Source organism: Achroia grisella, unplaced genomic scaffold (genome assembly GCF_030625045.1).
Source record: "Achroia grisella isolate CSIRO2021 unplaced genomic scaffold, CSIRO_AGI_Agris_v1 utg551, whole genome shotgun sequence".
Lineage (NCBI taxonomy): Eukaryota > Metazoa > Arthropoda > Insecta > Lepidoptera > Pyralidae > Achroia > Achroia grisella.
Window position 1 is genome coordinate 139,949 of NW_026712935.1, and position 17,895 is coordinate 157,843.

The 17,895-nt window shown below is 30.4% G+C and overlaps 1 protein-coding gene across 1 annotated transcript; it reads right to left on the bottom strand.

The window, feature by feature from the left end:
• Nucleotides 1–4,784: 4,784 nt before the first annotated feature.
• On the bottom strand, nt 4,785–17,392 carry LOC131848351 (protein obstructor-E-like). Its single transcript, XM_059198169.1, has 5 exons — nt 17,246–17,392; nt 8,991–9,185; nt 6,563–6,766; nt 5,786–5,999; nt 4,785–4,908 (listed from the first exon to the last, which is right to left on the bottom strand). Exons 1-5 carry the CDS (start codon nt 17,286–17,288, stop codon nt 4,854–4,856), a joined length of 711 nt encoding a protein of 236 aa, XP_059054152.1. The 5' UTR covers nt 17,289–17,392; the 3' UTR covers nt 4,785–4,853.
• Between the last annotated feature and the right edge of the window lie 503 nt (nt 17,393–17,895).

The window sequence follows — 17,895 nt, forward strand, 5'->3', positions numbered from 1 at the left end:
TGTGCATTGTTGAAGATAGCAAAGAGAATAACAAAACAATATGTAGACGGAAGTATGTTTAAATTTAATATAATTGGGTATTTCTGTATTACAAAGATACAAATAATGACAGTGAAATGACGATATATTGTCTCCCTGGTGGTTACGAGTCTCTCCTCATAAGTGGAGGAGGCCTACTAATACCACGCCGACATAAAGTTTTACATTTCCTTCTTTTTTTAAAGGATACTGGGTAAACGGTTGTTCGGTTAAGGTAAGTTATACTTATTATATAGTTTATGCAAACTGCTTATCAAGCGTATTCAGAACTACTAAGCCTAGAATGCTGAAATCTGCTAAAAACATAGGTGTATTTTTTACAATGTTTCCATCGGGTAATACATGATTTTTTATTATTGTTATGAGAACTGATAATACACAGTGGAGCACAAGGAAAGCCGTCCGAAATAGCTAGCCGAAGATAATCAAGAATATTTCATAGTACTAGTCCTATAGCATAGTTAAGTACAGCTTAGTAATGGTGTACCCTAATTGAGCAACTTCAACACGACAATTGGGGTTGAGTAACGAAATGCTTGTCTAAAACTGGTCTGAGTTGTCGGCTAATATTAAACGCCCGGCGTTCAATGCATTCAGAATCTTAACATGTTTCCTGACTCACTAATGATATTTAAGCAGTTTGAAAATGTGACAGAACTAATTACATATTTCCAAATTAAACCGGGAAATCTTCTATTTAAAAATATTATCAGTATAAAAATATTTAATACGGCTATTATTCTAAATAAACAGTTACTTTGCGTTGTTAAATAATTATTGAATAAAGGTAAAGGTTTACCAAGGTAGATTTTGTAAAAAATCGTCTACATGGATATCTCACATATTATTAGCGGGCGGTTAGTTTGTTTGTCATTCCAATTACATATAAAAAATAGATTCAGAGATAATTTATAAGAAAAACATGTTATGGAATCATGGAAGCTGGCATCCTAATTAAATATTTCTTTTTATTTTATTGAATAAAATCTTAATTAATTTTAAGTACATTATGCTGTTATTATTTCTTCTATTAAATAAAAACCACAATTGTTTTTAATCCGCTTCTCAATTACTGGTAGGGACATTGAAATAAAAATTAACATGCATATTGTAGATGAGTACGCTGTCCTAAATAGTGGTATAACGTAACGACCCATTATATCGTTTTGCAATATCCAGGAATGTACGCTATGATACGAATGTACTTACACATTTAAAAGGTCAGAATGCGTAATATTTTATTATTTGAGCAATAGGCAGTTACCAGAAACAGCATAATATTTTCATTTGTAAACAAGGTTGCACAAATTCCATGTATATTTATTTTGTTTTGCCGTATTTCGTTTTATTGTTATGATTTTAACAACCGTAAGATTATGATATTATATACTATAACTATACCACATATTATTATTTTCTTGTTTGTATAAAAATTATCAATAAAGTATACAAGGCAACTTCAATTGCAAACTAAACTTCTCTTCGTTAACTACAACATTTAATAGTTAAATGATATGCCAGATATCCTTTCACTGATTACCTGTCATCAACAATATATTATATTTAACTTTCATTACCGGTTACATATTCATACCATTTGGCATTAGATTAATTATATCCACTTACAAATGTTTTGTATTTTTTATTTAACGTTTCATTTGTAAAGAAATTAATAACATTTATTTAATCATAGATAATTCGATACTTTCTTAATTACTACATGTCCCCATATCTCTTAGTCATAGTCATCAAGGTAAATAATATTATGTCAATTAAATCGGTAAACTTTATTGTCATTTTATTATATAATACTTATCTACAGTTAGAAGGTTTTATTGAGATCTTTTAGGGCGTCGTGTCATAGTGGTTCGATCACTACCGCTACTTGGACCTAAATCTAAGTTTGAATCTGGCCAACATTATCAATCATCAATCTACATTCAAATATACTCAAGTCAAGCAATACCCAAGCCAAGTATGATGATATTATATTATTACGTTGCGTCGAACTCGACATTAACTTTTGACAATATCTCTGACAACTCTCTTCTCTTAATCTTATATTATATATTTTGTATTTATATCACTTGATATAAATAAAAAAAATTAACTTAACAATATTTTCTGTTATAGTAATAATCATTACATAGTATAATATAAAGTCGCAGCCGGGGCGAGTAGCAAGTTACATATAAAATTATATAATACCAGATATGTACGAGTATAATGAAAAATGATTATTATCCAAAATCAACTTAAAGACAATATCATTATCATCTGTAGATAAAATTTAATCTCTCGTACACTTTCAGGTTTGTTACCTTCAACCGTACACGAACATTGACGTGAACTTAAAGGTCATTATAAATGTCAACTAAAAGTTGAACCTATAGACAGTAATGGGGAACGTATTTTTGAAAGTTTATTGTCTTTGACACAGTTACATGTTAACAACGTCTAATACAAAAGTTCCAGCTCGTATTATGAGTTGCACTGTGAGTTTCAAAAGTTATTATTGTAATTTTGAGTCTTGTTGGATTATCTTTACAATCTCATATAGGACAATAGGATGATTTTAAATGATAGTCAATTGTCGACGTTAGCTTACACCCACCTTCAATTCAAATTTCATCACTACAATAGACTAAGATTATCGGCTGTTCCTTAATAAGTAATTTTAATTCTAAACATAATGGAATAGGCGTATATTTAGAAGAAAGCTCTCTGACAAAATGACAAAATAATAGTTTAAGATCATTGTATAATCACTAAGAAAATATAAAAACGATTTCACTAAATATTCCTCGGTGGTGCTGCTGTTTAGCACATCTAATAACGCCATACATTTGTAGTCGTGGGAGGGTGGATCATGAGTTCGATTCCCTACTATATATATATACAACAGTTGTATTATATAGTTTAAATAAGTGTACGTGTTTTAAAAAATATGTGTAAATTAGTATTTCTATCAGTTGTTTAGTGCCCATAAGATAAGCTCGGAGATTGAAGCTCAATAATATAATAGATAAATTATATTAGATACAATTCTCCAGGATATTATTATAACATTTTCATAGTATTGGAAAAACCTAAAAATAAGTATATCAGTATTGTTTTTAAGTTACTAATTTTGAAACAAAGACATATTAGGATCTATTACTAAATATCATTAAATTAAAGAAATAGTGTTGTAAGTATATCCACCGCCACACCTACGATAAGATACTTATACAACCTTTAATTAGTATATAAATTGTGCTCTACTTCGTATTAAAGAAGGTATATTGTTTCCTTACACAATTGTAAATGAAACTTTCTCCTGTGTTAGTCGTTATTTGATAACATAATTATTCAGCTTTCGCCGATAATATTATTAATAATAATTAATATACGAATGTTCGTTTCTACCATTTGATTTTATAAATATACTAGTAGCCCGCCTGGCTACGCCCGACTGCTTATTACATTCTGAGTGTTTTGTTGATATTAATATTATATTAACGTAATATATACATATATGTATAATAGAATTTCTCAGTCCTGGTAGTTTTAGAGTTTTTTTAACAAAATCTAAAATATTGTATATATTAGACTAGACTTGGATAGATTATACTGTATTAGTATAGATAATATATAATAATAATAATTTAAATGTAGGATAATAAAAATAAGAGACTTCTATTCTACTGAAATGTTCTCTGAATTTCTCGACTCTAACATAATATTATAAGCAGCAATATTGTAAAAATTATATCCTAGGCATCAATAGGTATCTTTTTGTTCAAGACAGTCTTGAATTGCCTCTAATTTTATATGTATAGACATAATCTTATAAATTGTAATAATGATTTTGATATTTCTATACCAATTTATACTTGGACATTTTGTTATCGAATAGTTTTATCTCTTTAAAAACTAAACTGTGAAGAAAACTTCGTATTTCACGTTTCTATATATGGAATATTAGTATGGAAATATGGACTAAAAGTTTCAGATCTCAACTGCAGTATTTCCTTGTTCCACATTCTACATTGTATTTTTTATCTAGTTCTGGCAAGCTTTGTACTAGTACTTGTAGATACATACACATAGACATATATGACACTCATATATAACATTCTTTATGTTATGTAAAATGTTGCTTTCACCACAACTAGGATAACTGTCGTGATTGTATGTTTATGTTGTTTATAACTAGTTCTTGCCAGCGCATATGCGTATGTGGTGTCTTTGTTGTTGAACTTAAAAAATTTCATAAATTCAGATATCCAATATATCCAGTTATAAAATAGATCAAGTTTCCAGACGATTCTAGACTTAATAGATTTAGTTGTGAGTAGAGAGTTGGTAAGGTATACATAATATAAATTTATAGATTCCTATTTCGATAGCTTTTGATTCGACATTTTTAGCTTTATGACGTTTATATTTCATATTCCTAATATAAGTCTACTGGTAGTGGTAACTATCTCTGTAGACATTAGATATTTTCTAACATCAAAATAACATTGGTATTATAAAAAATACTGAAGTATATTTATAATAGGTACATTTATTCAGATAAATATATATTTGAGTTAAAAATCCGTGTACCTATTTACATTCTAAGTTGTGCCATGTATTGAGACGACAAACTTGTTCTCAATGTCTCTCGTTCCTTCCTTCCTTCAACAATAAGATAAAAGTAGGTACTAATATAGCAGAAATATTCTCAAATCAGAGGGTATAAATAAAATGGACAGCTATTCATTATTTAACTTATGTATTAACTTAGTCTTAAATGTAGGCTACATTATGAGTATCACTAAAGAGTCTTAGGACCTCGCTTTGGGAGCAGGCGCGTCCTCCGCATCTTTGTACCAGTCCTCACTGTGAACATTAAGAAATACAAAATTAGAGATATTTAACTTATATTTAGGTATATATTTATGTACAATAGGTTAGAATATTTATATTTTTTTAAGCAAAGAATTACACTGAATATTTAAAATAGCCGTACACAGAGAATCGCCGTTGCTAATCATGAATATTAAAAACGAGGCCTCGTATAAAACGAACCATTTCTAGGTATTGTTTACATTAAATTGATAGTTTTTATTGTATCATAAAATAAAAATATGTTGTTAGAAAATCAGATACTGTTTAGATCCGCAGCTACAGGGGGTAGCTGCGGATCTAAACAGTATCTGAATTAATTATAGGTAATATAATAATAATAATAATCTAAGGACAATTTATACAGCGCCGTCTAGATCCAATTTAAGCTAGCTAAAGTTTGTGTTATAGGTACTAGATAACTGATACAAAAACATAGATATATATTTTTTTTATCATAGAAAACACCCAGACCGATACAAATAATCATACTCACGAATACAAATGTTTGCACCGTGCAAGGAATCGAACCTGCGACCATCGGAAGTAAGGCGGTGTGCTAAACCACTAGACAACCGAGGCCGTCATAGTAGTAGTTGGCCTTTCAAAAGAGGATGGGTAGAGGAAGGAATTAAGAATAGCTCTGCTATAGCAGAGCCGAGGAAGGACGTCTGGATCCACCTTTCATATTGTAAAGCAAAACGCGATAGGTAATACTGAACGCATTTGCACTTAAGCCGGTATTCTGAAGAGATATTCCCCGGTTCTAGCAGTGCCATTCATGCTGAACTACAACGCGTGTTCATACAACATGCTCTACTACTTTTAACACTAATATATTTTTGGTTAATGTTTGTAATAATGTACTAACCATCCGCGAACATTCTCTGGGGCGTCGCATTTTTGAGTCTCTTCGTTGTAAACCTCGCCGACTTGACAACCAAGATCACGGGGTTCAACCCCGTTCAGGCACACATAGAAACGCTGACAGTCAGTTGAGTGTGCGAACTTGGGGTGTGCCACAACCAGACCCTGGGAATCTACCTGAGGCTCCTTCGGGCACTCGAAACCGTCTATAAGTTTCTCTGAAAATACATTCTATTGTTAGTTACATTTTATATTAGCAACTTTATTTATGTCACATTTTCTATGATTCTGCAAAATTTTACATTGCATTGTCTAATCAGAAATGGCAACACATGAGGGGTACAAGATATAACAAAATTTATTTGGCAATTTATGTTATGAATCTAGATAGATATCTATATTCTCATTTGTTTATTTATTCTAAAGATAGTATAATTTTTCACAGTCACGTTGACTTAAAATAAACTTGAGTGAATATCACCCATATTAACCCAAACTTGTTTCAAGGAAATATTTTGTTGTCCATAATGACAAATGACAACAATCGTCGCAAAGTTTAAATAGTAAGTATTTTTCAAGAAAAAGAATTAATTCCTCTTGCCGTTGACATATGATATATCTATATTATCTGAATCGGGAACTAATGATCCGGTCCTGATTTTAGCAAAATTTTTCATTAGGATAAATAACTCAGAAACTATTAATAGTAATACCATTCCAAAAATGAAGAAATATTTACATTTTATAAATTACAAAGGTAAATTATACAAGAATAACTTACTGTCTTGTGCGTTGCATCCTTGTCTGCCAGCGGCATCAGGCCAGACGCATGTACCGGAGTACTCGTCGAAGTGAAGTCCAGCTGTGCATTTGACTTCAGTGGCTTCACCCTCAATGCAGTTGAAGAAGATGTTGCAAACTGCTGGGTCGGGATGAGCAAAGAAGCCGTTGCGACGTGGGCATTGATTATTGGGCTTGGGAGGTTCTGTTAAACAACACAAAAAATAGGTTAGGCAACCTATCCATACATCGCTGATCACTGTCTGCACATGGAAGATATATTAACAATTAACACAGCACATCTTATCACACGGTAAGCAGAGCTATGATGTAGGTACTTGATAATTCATATAATAGACATACATAGAAAACACCCAGACCGATACAAACAATCATACTCATGAACACAAATGTTGCGCGAGGAATCACTGTGCGAGGAATCGAACCTGCGACCATCGGAAGTAAAGAGGTGTACTAAACCGCTAGACCATCGAAGCAGTCATTTGACAGAAACTATAATATTATAAACACTGTCGAATTGAGAACCTTCTCCTTGTTAAAGATGGTTCAAAATTATTCACCTAAAATATAATGACAAAAGATATATCAAAGTCAAATATCACATAAGTGTATGTTTAAAATTTCATTATCATAAAATAATATAAAATGTTGTTTGGCATTTTATATGCGAAGATTTTTTTGTTATTAGTGGACAGTTTGACATTGAGGAAAATTCGATACGTTTAACGGAGCACCTAAAGATCATGTCAATGATAACCACTTTCAAGAATATATAACTTCAGAATTGAATTATTGCATCAATTTGTTCTGTATAGTATAAAATATAAATCGGTTTTAGAAGAGAAATCGAATCTTGTCTTAGAAACAGTTATTAAATATAAGTAGGTACTTAACAGGTACCAGAATTTGTAATTGCAAGTGCTACCTACACAAATTTATGTTTCAACTGTAGTAAGAAAATAGGTACTACGAGCGCCTAAAATTCAATTCACATGAGACTCAACATTTGAAGTTTTCTCTATTGAAACATTTGAAATTGTATTATTACGTATATATGCATCCAGGAAAAAACTACATAAATTCTTAAATGACTGTTTCACTTGAGACCTTGAGATATCTAGGTAAGGTCGTTTATTCTAGGAAATTATTCTCATAAGTAGGAAGTCAATTTGCACCAGTCGTCTTTCACTTTACGACATGAATTACTGGAAGCTCAACATTACTTGTTGCATAAATTGCCTTGACAAAACCTGATATGAAATATTCAGCCTCCTTTTCTTGAGGTAATAAAATTTATATTATCGTTGTAATAAAATTTAATTTACAAGATAACAATGAAAATACAATCAAAAGTTATTGCAATGAAGGATTGATGACAGTGTTATAAGAAAATGTATGTTTATACGATCCCAAGCTACTCAAAAATTCAGTCACGCTTCTGCGAATATAATGCGCATTCCTCACATACCACCTATAGCGATTACAGTATATTATTATATAGATATATTAGACCTATTTATTCTATAATAAATAATATCAATTCTTATTGAGATATAATATAATCCGTTAGGTACTAATTTCACAAAGAATACTTCGTTTTTGAACTCAAAAGTGAATTATATACCAAACCTAAACATGCGTGTTCGTACAATACAATATTTAGTAATAATGTATTTTAGTTTTGAACAGGCGTTATACATTCCAAATTGATTCACTTTTCCAAATTTAAGCCTATATATAAACATTAACTGAATGTAAGTACATAATATAAGTCTTATTCAGAGCGTTCCAATTGATTGATGTAAGAGGTACATGTCAGATGCAGTCGCCAGTTGGCCTAGAAAGGCACAGACATGTATCGACCTAGGTGGTCAAAGGTAGACAGGACCTTCACTTTATAAATAAACAAATACAGGAACAAGCGATTGAGTTCAATGGTAGGTGTGCAGCTTGACTTGTTATTCCCAAGTGTATTTAGTTTATATGATATTTTTATTGTTACAAGTCATGATAATCAAGACATAAAATAAAAGTAATTTACATATTACATTTATTAATAAATACATAGCTTTACACATATCATACAATGTTTCTTTGTCCAAAACCTAGCAGACCTTTTACTATATTTAAACATCTTAACATGGTATGTATGTTTCAATAGACTTACTGAGAAATAGGTATATTAATATTGTGTGAACATTAAATTTATGACCATCGGAAGATTGGGTAATTTGTTATGTTCATTAGAAGACCTTCAAATTTTTTAGTAATTTTATTTACATTTCATTGATACAATCTATTTTCTACCTGAATTCCATCACAATTTTATTGATAATTTTCAATATTACCTAAACTTAAAAATTAAATTACAATTTTATATGTTTTGTACCGCAATTGTATTTACTTACGTAATTCAGTCCTGTCGCCGCAGTCTACATTGAAGGGTTGATCACATTTGTTAATCTTCCTTATGGTGGGATCGAACACGAGACCATCTGGACAGAGCTTCGTGGTTACTAAGCCGTCGGTACATTCATAAAACTTGTCGCATTGTCTGTCATCTTCGTACTGACCATCCTTAGCCGGACATTTGAATTGTGCACCTGAGAATGAATAAATAAATACATAAGTATGTTTTATAGATGATTCCTTTTGATCAGCCTCCAGAAACAAATGTACAAGCTAATTATGTAATTACAGAAACTAATCATACATAGTTACAAAGTACTTGATATATACTATTAGGAGCAGCTACGTTAACCCTATTGCCTGTATTTCTGAAGGTACGTGCTTATTGTAATTAACTAGTTATTATAGTTACGTAATAGATACAATTGATGTTAAAATGAAAATAAGTTATACAGGATATTTTTTACCACTTTTCTCTTTAACGTTAAGAACGTTAAAATTTTGACTTTATATATGTATAGTATGTATATATACTTTATAATAAACTTTATAATATACTTTAAAATAAACACCAAATTATACAAATAGTTTACGCTGACGAGGTACCAGCAGGAGATCATATGATGAAGTGAAGTCCGATAGTCTATCGTGGCTAATTCACAATTAATGAATATAGTTTGCAGGGGGAACCGTGTACAAGACGACCTGGCAGGGTGCAGGGTCTAATAATGGGTCTGCCAGTTCTCTTTACTAACAATGTCCTCTCCTCTACCGAGTGTGCAATACATAGATAACATAATGAGCAAAATTAGAAAAATTACGACCTAAAAAAATTCTGGCAATTGTATTCAATAGAAAGTAGCAAAGTCGTGATACTGCAGTAACGAGCAGTTTTACTGCCGATTAAATTAGTGTATGTCGGTATTATAACTCACAACTGAGTAGTTATTTTTGAGTCAAGGTAGTAAGTCACTCGGTCACTAACTCTATAATGTAGGCATAATAAGAGTTATCTAATAAGCAAATGTCAGATGACGAAACAGATATACTAGATATTTCACGCAACTTCGTTTCCTTCATGCCAAATTTCAATAAGATGAATAACCATTTATAATATCAGTATAGAAGTACGGAAGTGGATAGAGGTGGAAGACATGTACAGGACAAGTCTAAACGAAGTCATATATTGGTAAAACAAAGCTATAGACAGATTTTGTTGGTAATCTCTATCTGGTAAACAACCATCTACCACCTAACTTAAGTAGAAACTAGTAAGTCTTCTGGTGTAATATGTGGGTATAGTTGTCGAACTTAGAGATCGAGTTTTTTATTACACAACGACCCATTCTTACGTAAGAAGAGTGAGTGGACGTCATCGGTACATAATATTGGCATGCATTTGCGTGTACTTTGTTTGGCAATACTAAATTAGTCGATAACTTGCTAGCCGTCTATCTGGATTTATCGTTGGAACATAGTAACGTTTAAATTATTTTTTATAGCACAGTATTAGCAATCGAGCATACTGGCTATTGTAAATTGTTACCGTAACCCATGGACGACTAAAATATCAGAAATGTGCGTTCTAAATGAATAAATACTATGTACCTATACCCGCGGTAGTCTATGTGATAGAGATATTTATAAAGTAGACAAAGTTTACTGTCTTTAGAAATACTACTATGAAATTACATATAATACATGTATACGGATTTTATTGAGTTATTGTATGTTAAGTACATACTTGTAGTGAAGGATTATGCCATACGAACGGATAGGTTAAATTTCTAATATTTTTTTAAATTATTCAACTATTTATTTTCTTTTATTCCGAGCTATTTTAAGAATTTATAAGGTTATATTTATTTAAAAAAAACGTTACTATTAAGTAAATGGATGATTACGCGAAAATTCAGGTTTGGGAACTGTAATTGTAAATTATCCTACAGGTTCATGAATCAGTATACTCATCAAATCAGAAAGGATTGATAATTAAAAAAAAGTTCATTTAGTAGATTATGTGATAAATAACTTTATTATAAAATTGACATGCTGAGACGATATTTGACATTTAATTCTCTATCGGCACTTGTTTCATAATTGATTTTAATGTGAATCGTCAAGGTCTGTTTTAATGGATGATACTGGAATAGTGTACAATGGCTTCCAGTAATGATAGAGTCACTACTTCCAACTCAACAGTCAAAAATTGTTATTAAGTTAAATATTCGGTATTCTAATTCTTGTAACTCTTCCAGAAATCCTAACTAACCACAAATTTCCATTAGAGTGAAGTAGAACTGATACCCTGTATCTCTGTACTATTGAGTTATTGTTTCCCTACTCACTGTTTCTTCTGTAGTATAACTACTTACTTTAGATACAGAAGATTGTAGGCACACCTATTTAAATGTACTACGCAATCAAACAGGGCTTATCGTGAGTTCTATGACTAATTTAGTGAGAGTGGCGCAATCTCGTGACAAGAATTTGTAAGTCGCCATTGTTGTTCACGAAGTTTTTTATCCTCCTGCCATTTTGCAGATACAACAGACATAAAATTATATTGAACTTAAACTAATGTAATCTCAATATCAGTATATGTATGTTATATTTAGACGAAACGATGATTAAAAGAATCGATAAGAATATCTATTAGTTCCTTCACTGGCAACGAACTATGGAATTATTATGTTACTAATGTATAATTCAGGAGTGTAAAAAGATGAGAAGTGAGGTGAGAAGGCGGCGACCTTCGAATGGATGACAACACTAAAGAATTTTTAAGTATCTATTAAGATACCACTATAATCATCAGGTATTTCTTTTATATTTTATTAAATAATTTACTTTCAATTAGTTTGGCATGTTCTTTTTTTTTAATAAATTGTTTGATTTTAATATAATATTTGCAAGTTCGTAGCTACACCTATGTAATATACATAGGTGTATCAGACAATCATCACGATCCAGTGCCCACCATGACCTAATTTTGTCATGATTGTAAGTACGTGGGATCAATAACGTGTAACACATGATTATCGGAGGCGGGCGTCGCAACAGGCTGCGCTTGCGCAAGAAGTGAAAGTGTAGGTACTTGCGACAGCGGTGCATCGGCGCTGATGCATCAAGGGTTAGTAGTATAGAATTACAATATATTCTATATAGTAGCATAACGCATTTAAAGTCTAAAATGTGATTCTATGTCAAACAAAAAGGGAAAAATGTATTGAACGTATTATATTTAATATTCTTTAAAAATTGCATATAAAAAAATCTCAACGGTAACAAACAGTTCGCAATAATAATCGATAAAATTGTAAATTGCCATGTCATCCCATATTATACTGTCATTTCAAGAAAAATAAGTAAAACCGAGTTAATTTTGGCGAACAAATCAAGTAACATACACCCAAAAAATCTAATTGCAAGCTGAAGCGAATTTATTATTAATTAAGAACAATGTGAAGAACAACAATGTAAAAAAAGTATCTAATATCTATACTAATATTATAAATATGTAAGTATGTCTGTCTGTTTGATATCTTTTCACGGCTAAACGGCAGAATGGAAATTTTATATGAAGAATAATGGTACTACGAAGATGAACATATGTTATATTTTATCTCAAAACAAGCAGACGAAATCGCGGGTAACAGCTAGTTAGGACATAAAAGTAAGGTGATAGTATTACTCCAATATAACTAAGAATACAATTATTAAAGTTCACCGATAAATTAATTATCATCATCATCTGCTTCTTCCTTTTCCCATTTATTTGGGGTCGGCGTAAACATTATAGCGTTATTTACTTCCTTTCTTACCATATCATCTTTCACACAGTCCATCCATCTTTTTTTTGGCCTTCCTTTGCCCTTATATAAATTAATTATATTAACTTTAAACATTATAGCCGCTAGCTGCGAGATTGATGGATAGATTCAACAAGATTCTTATTAGTTAAAATGCTCGTTTTCTGTCTCAGTAGATAATATGTTTTTACTATCTATGTTAAAATATAAATAATTTGTTCATAGAAATGTCAGTATTTGGCATTGACATTTGATTAACCTAATTCTTTATTCGACTTCGACTTTTTTAATGCAAATTAATATATTAAATAAACTGTACGTTATTTTATCTAAAACTGTTAGAAAACCTAAATGGTATTTGGACACTATTTGTTATTAAGTTTTAGGTATATACCTCACTAAAAGTAATGTGTATAAATCAACTAGTAACTATACAACCTACTAAGAATCTGTTACCTAGTAAGAATCTGTTCTTTTCAAATATGTTTGGAAAGGATATTTTCACTCTTTAGAAAGCAAATAATTTGACAAATTGAAGTAGTGAGGAAAGTGATATAATCGTCCGACTAAATATTCGGATTTATTTGTGAACTCTATATCTAACTTTGTGTTACCATCTCGATGGAATCTCTGTTATAAAATTAATTATATAAAACCTAGGAAAAGAATGGAAGATGAAAACGCACACTTCGCCTTAATATTCTTCGTAATTTTCAGTAAACGCTTTCCTAGATTATAAAGGAAACCCTATATATATATATATACGTAATACATTATTAATAATAATTACAATGTACAGCAATTACGACTACATATCGGTACAAGAATTGCAAATATATGACCTAATGCATAACATAAATTCGGAGGTAGATATAGTTATAAAATCGAACAAGAATCCTGCATTTAATATTAATGGCCACATTTTAGGCTAAACGTACTCGTACTTCACTCGAGACGACCACAGGATTGTAACCAATCGAAAAGAGGCAATGACATCATAATTTTTTATAGCGTTTTATTTTATTCCACGTAATGATTGTAAAACATTTAGAAATATGCACCTTTGTCAAAGTCACTAAACATCCATTTATTAAACTTTATTTGACATTCTCTATAAGTGTCTCGTCTCAAAATAAATCTACCTGTTTTTTTTTATGTAGATAGCATTAATGTTTATTCCACATACAGACAACGACAATTACAATATTCGGTTTCATGTTTCATTACTAACATTAATATCTAATTTGGCAAAAGAATTCGTATCTCAGCATTGTACATACCTACTGTACCAAAAAACTTTCATTCACTTTGCATTTCATAATTAACATTGTTTAGTGAAAAAATTATGTATGAATAGATTATTATATTTCTGATTATTCTTCATTAACAACAAAACAAAGGTATGAATTTAATATGTCCATATAAAATTAGCATAAACCGCAATTTTTCTAATTGATATCACAGATATTTTACATTTACTTCGTTTTATCTTTTTGTCATTTAAGTTTATTTATTTATAATACTAAAATAATTATTTAGTTGCATTACATTTCCTATCTACGTTGCCCACTTTCTCTCAACAGGTAAGTAGTTATTCATTGCAAAAACGGAGCTTGAATATTTGCGTAAATTTTAATGGCTTGATGTCAACATGAACCGATTTCATAAATTTATGTTACTGTGTTTTGATACTGCTAAATTACAAAAAACCAAGTTAATGTCAATGTCGACTTTTAGTGAACTCGCTCGACGGTAAAATATAAAGTAGGTACCAATATTTTACTTACAATTTATAGCATTCATTATTCAATTTTTATTATTTTTATACAGTCATTTAGTCTTATGTTTGACTACTTGCCGTTTTGGTAAAACCAACTTTAGCGGAAATTATTGCAAATTATTTATTTATTTTGATATCTCGATATGAGTTATGTGATTCTGTGTTCTCGAATAAAATTAAAACAGTAAAATTGTTACAACGACAAAATTTATAAATAAAAACTTTAAAAATATACAAGGTTATAAATGAATCAGAATTTTACATGTTTAGATATGCGTTTTTAGTCATTCTGATATTTTTTTATTAATTATTGTATTTAGACTATTTAGTCCTAAGATTAATAGCCAATTTAGTGACAGTTATATATAGTTGCAGTCTCACAGCTTTTAGGTATTATTAAATGTTTAAGCGTCTAAAATTAAAACAACATATGTAATATTATATTATCTGTGGTTATAGTCTCAAAGTCTACATATATTATTAGATTATGTTTTGGTGTGTGTTAAAACATAACACGAAAACCTCATCCGCGCTTTCATTTAGAACTAGATTATAATTGTATTCGATTAATAAATGTTGATGAAAAGTTGACGTCATTATGTTAATATAAACACCAGTTTATCTATAAATAGTAGTGTGTTTACCAAATGAATGAGATTATAAGTACATTAAAGAATTTATTCGCCAAATAACTTTCTAAGTAATTAAGATTAAGACACCTAATAAATATAAATGATTCTAATAAATTTTTCTGTGGAATCAAAAGTATATCATTAAATAAATTCGAAATTGTCTACTACTAACATATTCAACTTAATAATAATTGCACAATTGGACAATGTTATTAGATTTGAAATAATGAAATAACTATGACAATTAAATTTAACTTGTAAAATACTACTAACGAATGTCAATTACGTACAGTTGCTTATCGAATAATTTGTCTGACTGACAAAGCATTGCCAGCAAAACCGTATGAATCTGCTAAGAAAGGATTTGAATGAAGATCAACTAAGTCCTACCATTTATATTACCCTTAAAGCAGTTTATTAATAAATAAATTTACTTATGGATAATAATTAACCTATTGGTAGAAGGCCAGTAAAAATTTAAAGAAACGTGGGCGAAAAGGTGGGTGTATTATATCAACCCCATCTATACAAATTGTTTGTGGATCTTAAATTCTCAAACACCATTTTATTTGATGTTTTCCATAGGTATATATAATGTTATACTATTATACAGAAATTTTACGTTGAAAGTGAATATCTAGAACAGACAATTCTTAGTAACATTTTTTAGTTTTAAATTTTGACACAGATAATAATAAGATATAATATATAAATATTTGGTATATAATATGTATATAAATGCATATATAATGAAGATCCATCAAGCAGTTAACATAAATAGTTAATTAAAATGTGAAGTTATTATAAAGTAGGTAACCTTGACAGCTACTGATGAAACTTTTTAACACAGTGTCATTGACCATTGACGTTAAAAATATAAATTAAACGTAGAAACATATTATCTTCACACTATGTCATATACGGGGTAGGTAGATCGGACCCAAACATTGTTTTAATCTTCTTTCATGTAACTGAAATAACTATCGAATCAACAAACAAACTAACGAGGCACTAGATGGTAAGTCACCACTCATACTTTGGAATGAGGGAAAGCTCTGGTATCCTACGTCACCCTATAATTCCTCACCCTTGATCCCAAAACCATTTACAATACAATCTGCCTCGCGGCTGAAATAAATGAGTCAGAGGGGTACCTCTGACTCATTTATTTACGCAGGCTACCTTGTACAAAGTGTAAATCATCAAATTTCATTTATGTAACAATAGAAGCCTTTGCAAGTCGGTTATCTTATTTGATTTGCATTATTAGTAATTATAACTCATGTAGTAGATATACGCCGGTTGACGGTTGAAGCTTCGACTCCTCCTACAGAATCAGACACATGTTTGAGAACATTAAAATGCCTATGTACCTATGTTTTTTCACTTGATATTATTTCCACATATCGTACTCATTTAATAAAATATCATCTTATAAATAAATAAATGAAGGAAATTTGATTTTGTAATAATTAGTAGGTTAGTACAATCGTGATATAAGTTTCATAAGGCGCAACTGTTAACATTTAATGTGGTAATATTGCCCATTAGGTATATAACAAAGTTAGGTATATAAAGAAAGTAATAATAATAAAAATTTGTACTATTATTAAAAAAATATTTCATCCGTGTATTCAATTTTTGGGTTTGGTTTGACATTACATATATTACTTTATGTTCTGTAAACCAGTAAAGAGTAAGGGAGTGGCCACAGGCTGTCGTTATTACTCAATCCATTGCATAATAAACTGATATCGTTATGTGAAATTTAATTTATAAAACAAAAAAAGTGATTACTATCTAGCTTCGTTATCCAAGTATGTAATTGGTAAAAAAATGACAATGGAGCACGTTGAAATCTTTTGTATGGAATGTTACCTGTAGAGGTTCTACAAATGAATACTTCATTATATTTACTTTCTATGTAAGAAATAGAGTTTTTAATAATAATTATTATTGATATTGTAATTATAAACATTAACGCTATAATAATATAGTATAATTTGTTATATCTGAAAAATAATACTTACTCGCAAGTGCAGTGACTGCTGTCAAAACTATGAACACTTTCATGATGACCTTTCGATTCCGAAATAACTATAAAAAATAAGTTTAATGACTAGATTTCTGTCCGACCCCTCTAGCGGCCCTGGAGCGACTGACGGCCTCAGTCTGCGCGCGCGCCTTTTCTTCAGGTGACCTGCACACGCGCATAAACCGGTACGAAGACTTAGGCGTGATTTAACAAATTCTTCCATTAGTGTAACAATACTAATTTGCCTGCTTTGTGGTTGCATAGCCCTTAAATGAGCTGACGATGACGTTAAATGAGGAATTTTGCATTATCAATTCTTGGTTCAATGAACTAAGCTTTACCTTACCATGATAGCAGTTCTTCTGTCCGTATAGTGTCAGACTGCACTATATCCATATATAGTAGTGCAGTATGACAGTATATATATTTATGTTTGAAATAATTAATTTATTATATTAACTAAGGTTCTTTTAAAAAGAAAAACAAAACTGTTTAAATTATAAATTCGTCATAGACTCCATGAGTTGAATTTAAAGACTTCATTATTAAAACAGAATGTTCATAATAAGTTTTTCTTGCCTATCTGTCCATCTATATGTACGCTAAGTCACAGCTGTATAACGAACAACAAAGTGTTAAAAGTTC